The sequence below is a fragment of the Rhinopithecus roxellana genome, chromosome 6 (assembly GCF_007565055.1).
Source record: "Rhinopithecus roxellana isolate Shanxi Qingling chromosome 6, ASM756505v1, whole genome shotgun sequence".
NCBI lineage: Eukaryota > Metazoa > Chordata > Mammalia > Primates > Cercopithecidae > Rhinopithecus > Rhinopithecus roxellana.
The window spans coordinates 131,929,404-131,945,642 of NC_044554.1; the positions used below are offsets into that span (position 1 = coordinate 131,929,404).

The window sequence follows — 16,239 nt, forward strand, 5'->3', positions numbered from 1 at the left end:
CAAGAGCATGGTCTGGGAATTTCATACCACTTATTGGCCAGAACTTAATCACATGGCCACATCTAGCTGTGGGGAGGCTGGACCAGATAGTTTCTAGCAGGGTAGCCATATGCCCAGTAAAAAACTCATAGGGTTCTAGTACTAATGGGAAGAATAGATATTGTAAGACAGTAGTTTCTGCCATAGGAAGTATTGAGGTTTTTCTTAGGTCAGAGTCTTGGTCCAAATGCTTAACTCACCTATGCAAGCGTGAACCCTATCTCTAATGACTCAATTTCAACCTCATTTACTTTGAAACATTAGAATAATTACCTAGATCTGGGCATTTGGGCTGAGGTTCAGTATAATCTTTATTTCTGTTAAACATCTCTTTCACCAAGATTTAGAGCATGTCATGAGAAAGCAGCTGTTTGTATGTGTTAATGTAGTCTCCTAACTAAATTTTTGTATTTTATTTTTAAAGCTATATGAAGAAATTATAAGTAAACCCTGTTTTACTAATGTGGTAACTGAGGCCCAGAGATGTTAAGCAATTTTTTGAAGTCCCATAGCCAGTAAATGGTGGAGCCAAGATTGTATCCAGGTTTTTATGTCTTCAAATTCTGTGATACACATTGCTGTACTGTGACATCTGTAGATACCACACTACAGAACTGCCTCATATGCTTTTTTTTTTTTTTTTAATATTAAGGACACATTAGATTTTTTTTTCTTTCTATTATATGTCTCTCCTTGATAGTGTTACCATTTCTCTTTGGGTTGTAAAACTCTACTTAGAGACACTTGACATATCTTAGAGAAAAACTAATAGCTTATGTTTACTGTTCCCTTTTGGGACAGACATAAAGAATGAATATCCACTTGTTTTGTTAACAATTACATTGTACATTACTTTTTTGGACTGCATCTTTACAAGTTGTTTTTGATAGAATAAATCCTCTTTTTTGTACATTACTTTTTCTGAATGAAGATGTACTGTTAGGCTATGAGAGAGCTGTAATTCCATTTGAGTTTTTAGGAAAAGAGTTAAGGGCATAACTTAATTTTTCTTATTGACAAGGCTTGGAATTTCTGAATTCTTTTTTTTTTTGAAACAGAGTCTCACTCTGTCACCCAGGCTGGAGTATAATGGCACAATCTCGGTTAATTACAACATCTGCCTCCTGTGTTCAAGCAATTCTTCTACCTCAGCCTCCCTAGTAGCTGGGATTACAGGCACATGCCACTGTGCCTGGCTAATTTTTGTACTTTTAGTAGAGACAGGGTTTTGCCATGTTGGCCAGGCTAGTCTTGAACTCCCAACCTCATGTGACCTGCTTGCCTCTGTCTCCCAAAGTGCTGGGATTACAGGCGTGTGCCACTGCACCTGCCCCTTAATTCTATTTTTATCCTCAGTAGAATCTGTCCATTGTTAGCCAGTTAGAAATGCCACACTTATCTTGTTGGCTAGTCGAATATTGTTGTTTTGCAATATTAGTTTATGTGTGCATAACTTTAATATTTAATGATTATTCCTACCTAAGAGTATTAAAATCCTATTTGTTTTAAATGGTGATTTTTAAAAAAAATACAGCCAGCCCTCCGTGTCTGTGGATTACACATTCTTAGATTCAACCAACTGCAGATCGAAAATGTTTGGAAAAATAAAAGCATAATAAAAAAGAATACAAATATAAAACCAATACAGTGTAACAACTATTTGCATATTTACATTTGTATATTAGGTATTATGAGTAATGTAGAGATTACTTAAAATATATGGGAGAATGCATGTAAACTAGATGCAAATACCACACCATTTAACATAAGACACTTGAACATCCACAGATTTTGGTTTCCTTGGGGGGTCCTGGAACCAGTCCCCCATGGATATTGAAGGGCTACTATACAAGTATACCCAAATAATACATTATATTTGATTTCAATATCTTTAAACCCACAGGCCCTTTAAAGAAAAAAGTTGTTGGTAATTTGAAGTTGATATACAAGATTAAGTTTCTAAAGAAGTAATTTTATCATTATAAAAATTATTTTTGTGATTTATTAGACGTAACTAGCACTGGTAGATTCTTTGAAAAGCAAGTAATATTCTTTTGTGTTAGGTCTTTTATGACTCTTCGGACTACAAATGTTCACTATTTTTCTGCGCTTTTTTTGTATAGGATATAGCAGATCCATTCTTTGCTTATTGTAAGCAACATGCAGATAGATTAGACAGAAAGTGGAAGAGAAAAAACTACTTGGCTCTACAGTCCTATTGTAAAATGTCTTTGCAAGAGAGAGAGAAGCAACTATCACCAGAAGCACAGGTATGGGATTCATATCAAAACCTGTGTGTTTTTGTTTTAAGGTTATGTGTGGATTTTACATCTCATGTGTGTTTTCCAGTGACATGTGAAGTATAATAAGAAGTTTGGTTAGTTACCTAGGAAGTGGATTGTGATTAAGGTACATAGTGAGTATAATTTTTGGCTGAATACAGTACTCCTCATTTAGTCAAACAGAGCAGTCCTTTATAAAGTATACTTTTACATTGAAAAATGTGACTTTGAGGAAATTACTCTATCAGTGCAATATATTGACTACATCTTATTTCAGTCTGTTCAAAGGATTTGGTCAGTTTGCCAATATTTAAAATATAATTTTATATACATTAAATCTATAGAGACAATAGCAGTTATTAAGAAGAGAAACTTCAGCTTAATTAAATTAGTTTCTCCAAACTCTGATTATAAGTTAGGACAGTTATTACTAGGGGCAGATATAGTTTATTGTAACTGAAAAATTATACAGTATACCTTAAGGATCATTCATACCTATAATTTGCCTTGGTATAAGAAGTTCTGATTATCTTTCTGTAAACATGGGAATAAAAATCAATGTAAAAATCGTAAGGAACATGTTTCATTTTATTACCTTTTAAAATTTGAATACATTTCTTTTATAGGCAAGGATCAATGCCCGGCTTCAGCAGTATCGTGCCAAAGCAGAACTAGCTCGATCTACAAGACCCCAGGCCTGGGTTCCAAGGGAAAAATTGCCCAGACCACTCACCAGTAGTGCTTCAGCTATTCGTAAACTTATGCGGAAAGCAGAACTCATGGGGATCAGTACAGATATCTTTCCAGTGGACAATTCAGATACTAGTTCTAGTGTGGATGGAAGGAGAAAGCATAAGCAACCAGCTCTCACTGCAGATTTTGTGAATTATTATTTTGGTCAGTATAGACACTGATACATGCACAGTTTCACTGAGAACAATTTGTTAATGAAAGTACTTGATATACTGTTAATTTTTAGAAATTTATTAGCCATACTACATATATCATAGAGGAATGTTTATTCTCCTAATATGTTGTGGATTTTTACAAAATGCTAGGTTCATTTATTTGTGAATATACTTTTAAGTTTTAAACTATGTAGGTTTATCAGTGTGATCATCTTTATGGCTAGTTTCTTCCTATGTCAGTTTTTACTTCCTACTAAAGTAAAATTGGATATTTCATTTAAATAGAGAGAAATATGCGCATGATTCAAATTCAGGAAAATATGGCTGAACAAAAGAATATAAAAGATAAATTAGAGAATGAACAAGAAAAGCTTCATGTAGAATATAATAAGGTAAGTTAGCTACAAAATATGCAACATAATGTGATAGATCTTAGTGATGATTTCTTTTGTGATTGTATGGCATTTCTTTTATGTTTTATTTTTAAATTCTTCTGGAGCTCTTAGGCTCTTCCCTATAACTCCGACTCCTTATTAGCTTCATTATCATCACCATCTCTTTCTGAGCACTTTGTGTGCCAGGCATCATTTTAATCTGTTTACATGTATTATTTAATTCTCAGCTTAACTTTATAGTGTAGGTTATAATCATTGCTTCCATTTTCAGGGAGAACACTGAATCCTGAAGAAGTTAAATAATTTGCCCAGGTTCACACAAGTAGTCAAGTCACACAGTTGGTGTGAGGCCAACTCAACTGACTCTATTCTCTATTTCTAACCAATAAACATTGCTAGAGAGATTCACTTTCTAAGTTTGTAGAAAATTTAGAAACTTTTCTTTAAATTATTATTTATCTTGAATTATATTATAATGTTTGGAATAAAAATTTCCAAATTTGAATTTTCATGTAACCTCTTCATCCTAATGAGAAAAGATTCAAAAAGAAATATCTTATAAAAGCAAAATATGGTTAAAATGTCATACCCAGTATAACTTGACATATAAAACGGGTATTGACTTATTGTTAGAAAACATTTTAAGTCATAAAGAGTAGGAAGTACGTTTCCAATAATCAGCTACACTGTGTAGTAAAAAGAGTACTTAGAATTAGATTCAGAGGACCTGGGGATTCTTGCTAGTTCTGTGATCTTGGCCAACTCACAAAAACTCTGTGATTCTTAGTTTTTTTCATTGGGAAAATAGTGGAAATACATCTTGATAGAATCACAAGGATTAGTTAGCAGAATGTGATGTTATATAGCACACTGAAAAGCAGGTATAAACCTAGTTATCATCATTAGTAAAAATGTCAGCAGAAAATAAAATGCTTACAGCAACAAATACTGCTGAATAATTGGATAGCCTTGTATTTCAGTGGTATTGTGGCTTGAATATATTAAAAATATATGGATATATGGAGGCCGAGCACAGTGGCTCATACATGTAATCCTAACACTTTGGGGGGCCGAGGCGGGTGGATCACAAGGTCAGGAGATTGAGACCGTCCCAGTAGTTTGAGACCAGCCTGGCCAACATGGCAAAACCCTGTCTCTACTAAAAATACAAAAGTTAGCTGGGTGTGGTGGAGGGCGTCTGTAATCCCAGCTACTCGGGAGGCTGAGGCAGGAGAATCGCTTGAACCCAGGAGGTGGTGGTTACAGTGACACAAGATTGCATCACTGCACTCTAGCCTAGGCGACAGAGTGAGACTCTGTCTCAAAAAAAAAAAAAAAAAAAATAGATCAAGACCATCCTGGCCAACATGGTGAAACTCTGTCTCTAGTAAAAATACAAAAATAGCTGGGTGTGGTGATGCGTGCCTGTAGTCTCAGCTACTTGGGAGACTGTGGCAGGAGAATTGCTTGAACCCAGGAGGTGGAGGTTGTAGTGAGCTGAGATCATGTCACTTGCACTCCAGCCTGGCGACAGAGTAAGACTGTGTCTCAAAAAAAAAAAAAAAAAAAAAAAAAAAATTATATATATAGAGAGTAGAATAGAAATGTGGATATTTCTTAAATTGTCAGATATTTTAATGAACTTTACTAATTTGACTTACTTTGTAGCTATGTGAATCTTTAGAAGAACTACAAAACCTGAATGGAAAACTTCGAAGTGAAGGACAAGGAATATGGGCTTTACTAGGCAGAATCACAGGGCAGGTTAGTTTCTTTCCAATTGCTGTCTCCTTCAATTCTTGCTCTCTATATGATTTTCAAAGAACAGATTTTTGATACAACTGTCATTTGACTAACCGAATAATTCTGTTTGATCAAGGCCTAATCCTTTGGGATAATGATTTCTGCTTGAAATACACCTAGAGCATTGGAAGCTGCGTACTGAAAACCTCTAGTTTAATTTGGTTGTTTCAACAGCTATTTTGTGTGCAAAATTTTTTCATTTGCTCTAACTGATTGACCTGTCATTTGTGATGAAGCTTAAGACTTGAAGCATGAGTTTTTCCTAATACATTCTTCTTTCTTTTAATTTAGCAGTTTTAGATTCTTTGCCACATTTTTTTCTTTCCTGTTCTTATGCTGTATTTTATTTTCTGTTCTTTGGATGTATAATTTAAAATTTAAAAAGGCAAACTAGAGATATTCATTTTTATGTTAATTTGGTTTTCAGCTGTATAAGAGATGGTTATTTAACCTTTTATGTTAAAATGTATTTTTTCCCCTTTAACAGTAGCTGTGATCGTAGTTATTTAAAAAACTTTATTCATGAACACCTTTAGCCTGTTAAAGTTTTTGGTGTTGAATAATTATTTTTAGATGGATTTCTTTGAATGCCTTTTTTGGTACTGTGTATATAATTGATAAATTAAGTTTTTAACAAATATTTTTAATTATATTTTTTAAGGATGATGGAGACCCACTGTTTGTGGTCCTTTCACTAAAAAGTAGTTTTATTTGTGAAGGAGCTTTTCGAGCAGATATTTTTCATTATACTTGTTTTAGAGGTTTATAGAGAGTCAAATTCGTCACACAGCTTGTGTAGATATTTTATGAAGTGATACATACTGATTTGTACTGTGCTATACCAGCTTTGAAGATGCTTTATGTGAAAAGAATGTATGTGGCTTGTATCATAAAGAATGTTTTAGAAGGTGAGAATTAGTAGTTGCCTCTGGGAGGATCAGCCTTGGTCCCTGGTATTAGGTTGGTTGATGGATTTTTGGAAGATGATGGTGTTTTATAGTTAATATTTGGAGGAGTTAATGTTGAATATAAGGCTTTAGTTTATTTGCCAAGCTAGCATTATCTTTTGGCTTGATTTGCAAGTTTTTCTCGGAAGAATCTCCTGTTTAAAGTATTATCTATCATAAAACACAGTTTCATTTATTAAAAGACTTTTAACAGAGGTTTGCAAATTTCCTTTTGCAAATGTAAAATACACAGCCCAAGTAGAATTCATTTATACTGCTTGCATGACACTTTTTTTTTTCAGTTGGTTGAACAGATGTGGGCCCACCAGGCCACTGAGAAATGACTTTGATAGATGGTTGCTGTCTGAGAAGCCAGCATACTACAGATTAGTAGAAACCCAAAGAGAATCTCACTTGCTTTGTTGGAGAGTTTGGTCCAATAAGATAATTTTTCTAATTAACCTATGGAGCACCAATATAGCTGGGGTGCTGAAGAAAATAAACGGCCTCAATATTCTTTTTGTCAAGTGTTCTGTGTGTGTGTGTGTTTTTTTTAAACCTCCTACCTATGTCTTTGTCTTTCAAAGCTGAAGTAGAAGTTTAATTTTTATGTTTTAGTGTACCACTGAAAATTGATGAAAGTCTGTAATTATAGATTTCTAATGCAAATAACTATTAGAAGAAAGCTCATTTTAATCCTTTTTGCCAATGTAATAACTGGTAAGGCAGATTTTCCCCTAACAATCCTACTATATTTACTTAGCTTGAGTGGCAATTAGAGGAAAATGTTGCTTTTATTTCTTTCTTAAAACAATATGTACTACATTTGTTCAAATCAATAGAAGTTGAATATACCGGCAATTTTGCGAGCCCCCAAGGAGAGAAAACCAAGTAAAAAAGAAGGAGGCACACAAAAGACATCTACTCTTCCTGCAGTACTTTATAGGCAAGTAATGAAATTAATAGTGATAGAATAATACTGTGTTATTTTTTTAAACTGATACTTATTAGAAAGAAGATCCTGCAAATATTTGAGAATGAATTATGTCCATAGCAGAATTTAAGTGCATTTGAAATTCATTTCATCAAAGATGCATTCCAGTTTGAATGATAGAGGGGATTTTTGTTGCTGTTTTAACCTAAACTCTATGGAAATGAGCAGTACTCTTTGGGGAATTGGATAATTACTTTAGATAACATTGTGGTTATTGTCTTAAATAATTAAAACAATATGACAGATGGGCATTTGTATTTTATTTTACTTGAATGAATCATAGAGTTTGTTTTATAGATAGTGATAGGTGTCATATACATGTATAGAATGAATCTATTGCCTTTGTAGATAGTGGATAATGAAGATAAGTTTTAGTTTTGAGGTTCTACACTTTTTTTTCTCTTGACGCTCAGTTGCAATCACTTTGTTTGCATAAGTATTTTTGTTTTTTTACTTTCTTTGCTCAGTATTTTCAGTGTTCACCGTTATAGTAAGTTTATTGTAGTCAAGACTTCTTTCCATAAATAGGTTACGATCTCACTTTTTCCCAAATAATTTATATTGATTAAGTGAGAGAAGTTTAAAAGATGCTAGTGTTTTTGTATGTGTGTGTATATTTATCCATGTGTATGCATACATATATGTTATGCATGTGTAAGTACATAAATATTCTTCTCAAAATTTCTTTCTCAGAAATAGTAGCAATAACAACAGTATCAATCTCCATAACTACCTTCTTTTTTTTGGTTGGAGGCTCCCTCTACAAGTAATAGCAAATAACTTCCTTGAAACGTGGGGAAAGCCCACATTGTATTAGTGTACAATGTGAACATTAGCACATTCTCAGGCCAGCTTTTTCAAACATGGTTGGTTCATTTGGAACCATCAGGCAATATCACTATGCTGCTGACTTTTATGACTACAATTTGTTTTTGTTTCAGAATATATTTTAAGCGATTTTTCTTTTTTACTGAGACCAGGTACTGGTTTTTTATTTATTTATTTCGGCTTTTTAAGTGTGTATGTGTGTGACTTTTTTTCTAGGAGTATTAAAAAAAAAAAAAAAACCTGGCCGGGCGCGGTGGCTCAAGCCTGTAATCCCAGCCCTTTGGGAGGCCGAGACGGGCGGATCACGAGGTCAAGAGATCGAGACCATCCTGGCTAACACGGTGAAACCCCGTCTCTACTAAAAACGCAAAAAAATTAGCCGGGTGTGGCGGCGAGCGCTTGTAGTCCCAGCTACTTGGGAGGCTGAGGCAGGAGAATGGCGTGAACCCAGGAGGCGGAGCTTGCAGTGAGCCGAGATTGCGCCACTGCACTCCAGCCAGGGCGACTGAGCGAGACTCCGTCTCAAAAAAAAAAAAAAAACATAACCATCATTGCTTTTTCCAAATATAAATATACTTTAGATTTTCAGGTGATGGTACTTGTGTACACAGGTGTAGTTAAATTGCCTTTTTGCATAAGAGAAGTTAGATTTCTGAGAAACCAAAAAATCCTAAAATAATAGTAACAATCACAAAATTTCATAATCTTTGCAAGAAATATCAATTGATGTGTGTGTGTGTGTATATATATATAGTGTGTGTGTGTTTAATTTTTTTACTTTTGAATTTAATTAGTATATATATATTTTTTGAGACGGAGTCTCACTCTGTCACCTGGGCTGGAGTGCAGTGGCTGGACCTCAGCTCACTGCAAGCTCCGCCTCCTGGGTTCACGCCATTCTCCTGCCTCAGCCTCCTGAGTAGCTGGGACTACAGGCGCCCGCCACCTTGCCCGGCTAGTTTTTTGTATTTTTTAGTAGAGACGGGGTTTCACAGTGTTAGCCAGGATGGTATTTTTAAGACTCTAAATCCAATATTGAAAAGAGACTCATGTATACTTGTAGTATATCTACATGTTGAAGACTCTTTGAAGGGTTTACAACTAATGGTAGGAAATAAACTACATTCTGTTTGTGAAGTAATTTTTTTATAGTTTTAGAAAATTGGGAATTTACTTTGTTCTATAATTTATGTGTCTAGAAAAAAAGTGAACTAATGTGAAATGGATTTTAAGTAATAATTAAAATTAAAATTAATATGATGTTGAGGATAAATACCTTATATATGTAATTCCTTAGAAGGTTTGACTCTAGTAATATTTAAATTTATATCAGATCCAAGCTATTTTTAACATTCTCAAAAGTATTTAGAACTAACAGTTACTGACATTGTAAAAAGATGTGTTAATGAAAGAAATTGTCTATCTCAACAGAAGAAATATTAAATCAAGATGAAATTTTATAATTTAAAAAATATGCTATAAGGAAACTGCGTTTCACTATGATAATTATTATTGAAATCTTTACTTGCTGCCTTTATTAAAAGTTGTGGAATTTGTAAGAAGAACCATGATCAGCATCTTCTTTTATTGTGTGATACCTGTAAACTACATTACCACCTTGGATGTCTGGATCCTCCTCTTACAAGGATGCCAAGAAAGACCAAAAACAGTTATTGGTAAGTCAAATAGAGATTTAGATGTTTCAATTGATTTACTCTTAGTTTCATCAGTATAAGGTGAAATATTACATTTGTTCATAATAAAGTATTTGGCACATTTTAAAATTGACTGTCATCAATATTTATTATAGCATTATGTGACTAAATCTATAACAGCTTTTTTGAGAAATGAATTTTTCATTAATCGTGGCTATTATTTTAGCAATAGATTCTTCTTTAAGGCATGAATTCTGTCCATTGCTTATAATTCTTTTGTTTTATTGTTAAGAATTTCTCAAATGCTTTATTGTTACTTTGAAATTGAATTTATCTAAAATTTGCCATCATATGCTTTTACTTGCAATTTAGTATCTTATTTTTAGATTAGTGTCAAAGGCTTTACTTCTGGTATTTGGTATTTGTGCTGATTATTGAAATCCAACCATACTTTGAAATCTAGAAACATTTGATAAACATTTCTGAATTTTTTAAATTAACAGGCATATCTAATCACTACAGACATTTGATAAGGTTATAGTATCTATAATGAGTTTTGTCCTTTCCTTAATTTTATTCTAAGAAAGGGACAGATGTTCAGATTTTAATAGAATGATTTCTTATAGGAAGGAGAATATAGGAAATGGAAAACTTTGGAATGAACATGAATATTCTTTATATACAAGTTCCTTAACCTTTCCAGTTTCAGAAAAGAGTGAACCCCAAATTTTTAAATTTTAATCTCTACAAGAGGTTGTGTGTGTTCCTCAAATACATTAGGCATATTTTTTGACCTCATTGTTTTATCACTTAAGGCTGCCTCTGTTCATTTGATTAGGAAGCTGAAATTTTTTCACTATTTTCACAGGATTGCTTTTTATAGTGTTCTTTGTATCAGCTTGTTTTCAGATAATCATACTGGCCTGTTCTTTTGAAATACAGGTGGAATATATTTATTGTGGTATTTATGTGCTTCAGAAACTGCTATAGCATATTCAAATCCCAACAATGTTAATAAGCATCCTGGGTGGGTGTTTAAATTGAAAGTTAGTTTGATAGTCTCCAGAGCCAGGATGTTTTGCCATGAACTTATATGGAGATATGCAGTTCTCTCCTTAAATGAAGTTATGGACCCTCCTGTTACTGCTCAACCTGCCGAGCTCTGGTTTCCAGTGTGTGAGAGTTTCTGTAGCCAAAATAAAAAAGTAAAATCATGTTCTTTGTAGCAACAAGGGGGCAACTGGAGGCCATTATACTCAGTGAATTAACCCAGGAACAGAAAACCAAATACTGCATGTTCTCACTTACAGGTGGAAGCTAAACACTGGATACTCATGGGCATAAAGATGGAGCCTACTAGAGTGGGGAGGGCAGTAGGGGAACAAGGCTTGAAAAAACTGTTGGGTACTATACTCACTACCTGAGTGATAGGGATCATTCATATTCCAAACTTCAGTATCGTGCAGTATACCCATGTAATAAACCTGTGCATGTATCCCCTAAATCTAAAATAAAAGTTGAAATTAAAAAAAAAAAAGAGAAAGAAAAGAAATAATGTACATAGCCTGAGGTGTTTTAGTGAGAGCACTCCTAAAAGGGCCTAAACAACTTAGAGCCTTTTCACTGCTGTTAGTGGTTTTTAAGTAAAAGTAGAAGTTAATGTTGTAGCATAGTGAAGCCTTTAATTTCTTCTTGTTTGTCGTGATCACATTTCCTTTGGCCTCTAAGATCAACTTAGCTTTGGTTAGCAGTTAACTGAGTGTATTAATTTTGGAGCGTGCAAGATTCAGAGAATTATGTTTTTTCTTTAGTGTACCTCAAATGTGGGAGGCAGTTTTTACTTTTTGCTTTTTAACATTTTCAGTTTATTTTTGAAGTTATATTAAAGATAATAAATACTCAAAACTTAACACTTTCTAAATATTTTGTCACATTTTACTATTGTCTATGCTCTTGAGGTTATTTAAGTCTATTGTATCAGGATGGTAGAAAAAAATGATATGCAGGTTGAGTATCCCTTATCCAAAGTGCTTTTGTTTTTGTTTTGGAATATTTGCATTGTACCTACTGGTCGAGTATCCCAAATCTGAAAATCCGAATCTGAAATGCTCCAGTGAACATTTTCTTTGACTATAATGTCAGTGCTCAAAAAAGATTTGGATTTTGGAGCACTACAGATTTTGGATTTTTGGATTTGGGATGCTCAACCTACAATAGTTGCTACTACACACCCTTTTCCCCATCCTATATTCTGTGATGCCATGTTGATAATTTGAAATTGAAATTGCCATGGTTAGGAGTATTTATACTATAGAAATTACTAAATACTACATAGTAGGGCTTTCCCCCCAGAAGGTCAAGTGTTAGACATTTACTAGCATATCTCTGACATCTGCTTTAGACTCTACCTTGTTCTTGCTAGTCCTTTTTTAAGGGAAAGGGTCCTTTAATTTCTCCTTGTTTCTAGTGATCAAATTTCCTTTTATGACTAGGGTCCTATTACTGGACTCTTATTTGATGACTGTGCCTTAGTCTTCAGCTTAAACTTCCACAGGTCCTTCTGGTATAACATTTCTGAATGGTCCTTCTGGTATAACATTTCTGAATATTTATTTTTGCTATTTTTATGTCCTGCAAGGCTGTGGTAACACCCTTACTACCAAATACCCCGTAAGCAAACTGTACCTAGAATTAATTACTATACAATCTGTTACCTTCTCAGATATCATATTCTACTCGAATGACTATTGAAGCACTTGCTATCCAGCCTTTTCTTCCAGTACCAGCACTGTTTTCATGGAGACACTAGTTCTAGATTTAGATGCTTTCTGTTCAGTCCATCCCAGAGTTCAGTGGACTGTGCTGGGCAGGTTAAGACATGTGATATCAAAGAAAAGATGGATACAGATACAGAAGTAATTACAGGTGAAGGGTTGGGAAGTTGAGTGAATTCACGTTGGACAGGCTCAGACTTTTTGGTGATATAGGAGTCTGTTGAGAGGGAAAAGACCTGGGAATGATGCGCTCTTGAGAAGACAGCAGATGGTTGGTAACAACTTACTGTGGAAAAATCAAACTGACTTGCTGAGGCTGTATAGCAAGAATGTTTAGTGCATAAGTAAATGTGATTATTTGATTTTTCTTGAATTATATTCTGCTGCCCAGGAGAAGGAGAGGGGAAAACCTAGGGGCTTCTTAAGTTGGGCCAGGGATGTGAAAAGCTAGTAAAGAATAATATTAAAATGTGGGTGAAGAATTCCACAGGGAATAGAGAGGCTAGTGTTGGTGTGATCTAGGTTCTATTTTGTTTGTACCTCTTTCTAGTATTTAAAATGCATTTTGTCTCATTTTTAGTTTGTTATTTTAGTTTTTGTTGTTGTTTTTAAAAATATACATTCTCCACACTGCCTTAAATTCTAAGACATGTTTGGTAGGATACAAATGGTAAGGGCTTGATTTATTAGAGTAGCTCAAATAGTTAATCATCTCTTAATTTTAGAACACTAATGTTATGTTTCTGCCCCCATTCATCTGATTGGAACTTGTGTTGCCTTTTCCAATTGTTTGAAGAATATTCTGAAACACATTATTTAACAGAGAATTGAGTAATACTATATCCTTTTATTCCTTGGATATGTCTGTGTTTATTTTATGATGAAAAGAAAACACAAACCCTTCTAGGAATAGTTTACAGAGGTTTTTTCCTTTGTTTTTCTTGATAATTTGTTCATTTAAATTTTTTGTATTACCTCTTTTTCCCATTAAGTTCTAGTAGGAATTCCAGCTTTAGAATGGGGCATTTACTGTATATGAATTAATAGGCATATATCTGCTATTAAAGTTTTATACAGTTATTATAACTACAAAAAGAATAAAATTTACATGGCTCAAGCCTGTAATCCCAGCACTTTGGGAGGCCGAGACGGGCAGATATCAAGGTCAGGAGATCGAGACCATCCTGGCTAACATGGTGAAACCCCGTGTCTACTAAAAAATACAAAAAAGTCTAGCCGGGCGAGGTGATGGGCGCCTGTAGTCCCAGCTACTTGGGAAGCTGAGGCAGGAGAATGGCGTAAACCTGGGAGGCGGAGCTTGCAGTGAGCTGAGATCCGGCCACTGCACTCCAGCCCGGGTGACAGAGTGAGACTCCGTCTCAAAAAAACAAAACAAAACAAAACAAAAAAAGAATAAAATTTACAAATTGAGTTAAATGTTGTCCTCTGCCCTTCAAAGAGATACTCATAATGAAGAAGTAGGAGGGACTGAGGTATTACTTGTCTGAGAAGAATGATATTTGAGTCACCTCTTAAAGTTTTATGTAGGCACCTGTCAAGACTTTTTTCTTTTTCTTTTTCTTTTTCTTTTTTTTTTTTTTTTGAGGCGGAGTCTCGCTCTGTCGCCCGGACTGGAGTGCAGTGGTCTCAGCTCACTGCAAGCTCCGCCTCCCGGGTTTACGCCATTCTCCTGCCTCAGCCTCCCGAGTAGCTGGGACTACAGGCGCCCGCCACCTCGCCCGGCTAGTTTTTGTATTTTTAGTAGAGACGGGGTTTCACCGTGTTAGCCAGGATGGTCTCGATCTCCTGACCTCGTGATCCGTCCGTCTCGGCCTCCCAAAGTGCTGGGATTACAGGCTTGAGCCACCGCGCCCGGCAAAGACTTTTTTCTAAATACAGGAGAAAACATGGCCAACAGCTTAGATATAAGAAAAAAAACTCTGGTGTGGGATCCTGAGTTCTTGATGACTAAAAAAGATAAATTGTGGAGGAGAAAAGAGTCATGAAATATTTGGAATATGGAATGTTACTGGATTTATTGCATTTAAAGATTCATAAAATCATTTTTTTTTAACTTACACGAATAAAATTCTCCAAATTAGTACACTTTCTTGTTTTTTTTTTCTTTTTCGGAGATGGAGTCTTGCTCTGTTGCCCAGGCTGGAGTGCAGTGGCACCATCTCAGCTCACTGCAACTTCCGCTTCCTGGGTTCAAGCAATTCTCCTGCCTTAGCCTCCCGAGTAGCTGGGACTATAGGCGAGTATCACCACGCCCAGCTAATTTGTTGTATTTTTAGTAGAGATGGGGTTTCACCGTGTTAGCCAGAATGGACTCTATCTCCTGACCTCATGATCCGCCTGCCTCGGCCTCCCAGAGTGCTGGATTACAGGTGTGAGCCACTATGCCTGGCCTAAATTAGTACACTTTCTCGTCTAAGCGCTATTAAACATTTTTCTTTAGTAACTAAGATTCTGAAATCCCATCGGGTCATCATTCTGATTATAGGTTGTAGTTGTATGGTGCTAGAAACGTATAGAAGGTATAGAAAATTGAGAAAAGGCCAGACGCAGTGGCTCATACCTGTAATCCCAGCACTTTGGGAGGCTGAAGCGGGTGGGTCACTTGAGGTCGGGAGTTCAAGACCAACATGATGAAACCCTGTCTCTACTAAAAATACAAAAATTAGCTAGGAGTGGTGGCAGGTACTGGTAATCCCTGCTACTCAGGAGGCTGAGGTAGAGAATTGCTTAAACCTGGGAGGCTGAGGCTACAATGAGCTGAGATTGTGCCAATACGCTCCAGTCTGGGCGACAGAGTGAGACTCTGTCTCAAAAAAGACAGAAAAAGAGGGAGGGTGGGAGGGTGGATAAGAAGGAAGGAAAGGAAGGGAGAGGATAAGGTGGAGGGGGAGGGAGGAAGAGGGAAGGGGAGGAAGAGGGAGGAGAGGAAGGGAGGAAGGGAAAAGAATTGAGAAAAACCTCTTAGTATTTCAGCATGGAAGTTACTCTGTTGCATAAATTCCTGACACGGATTTTTATTATACTTTAAATTTTTAATTGACTTGGATCAATTAAAAGGTTAAGATTATCTTCAGTATTGTCCTTGGGAATTATAAATTTTAGGACTCTACTCTCTAATACAGTGTGTTAAGCAACAATATACAGGATTAAGGTGAGTTTAGCTAAATTAATAGATAATAGCAGTTTAGTGGATTATTGAAAGAAGCCCGGTATGTATTTATTTGACTTTAGGAAAGATAATCATGATTTTCCTTAAAATATTATTTGATTTCGACTGGGCATGATGGCTCATGCCTGAATTCCCAGCACTTTGGGAGGGTGAGGCAGGTGGATCAATGAGGTCAGGAGTTCAAGACCAGCCTGGCCAACATGGTGAAACCCCGTCTCTACTAAAAATACAAAAATTAGCCGGGCATGGTGGCAGGTGCTTGTAATCCCAGCTGCTCGGGAAGCTGAGTCAGAGAATTGCTTAAACCCGGGAAATGGAGGTTACAGTGAGCCTTAGATCATGCCACTGCACTCCAGCCTGGGCGACAGAGCAAGACTCTGTCTCAAAAAAAAAAAAAAAAAAAAATTACTTGATTTCGTTAGAC

The 16,239-nt window shown here is 35.6% G+C and overlaps 1 protein-coding gene across 8 annotated transcripts in view; it reads left to right on the forward strand.

The window, feature by feature from the left end:
- PHF14 (PHD finger protein 14) overlaps positions 1-16,239 on the forward strand; it is a 196,197-nt gene that overhangs the window by 59,513 nt on the left and 120,445 nt on the right. For all 8 annotated transcript variants that reach the window (XM_030932734.1, XM_030932735.1, XM_030932736.1 and 5 more), the window contains 6 exons: positions 2,163-2,309; positions 2,948-3,218; positions 3,515-3,621; positions 5,293-5,388; positions 7,217-7,320; positions 9,741-9,872. In XM_030932734.1, the coding sequence (XP_030788594.1) occupies positions 2,163-2,309; positions 2,948-3,218; positions 3,515-3,621; positions 5,293-5,388; positions 7,217-7,320; positions 9,741-9,872 (857 nt within the window). The remainder of the gene's footprint in view (positions 1-2,162; positions 2,310-2,947; positions 3,219-3,514; positions 3,622-5,292; positions 5,389-7,216; positions 7,321-9,740; positions 9,873-16,239) is intronic.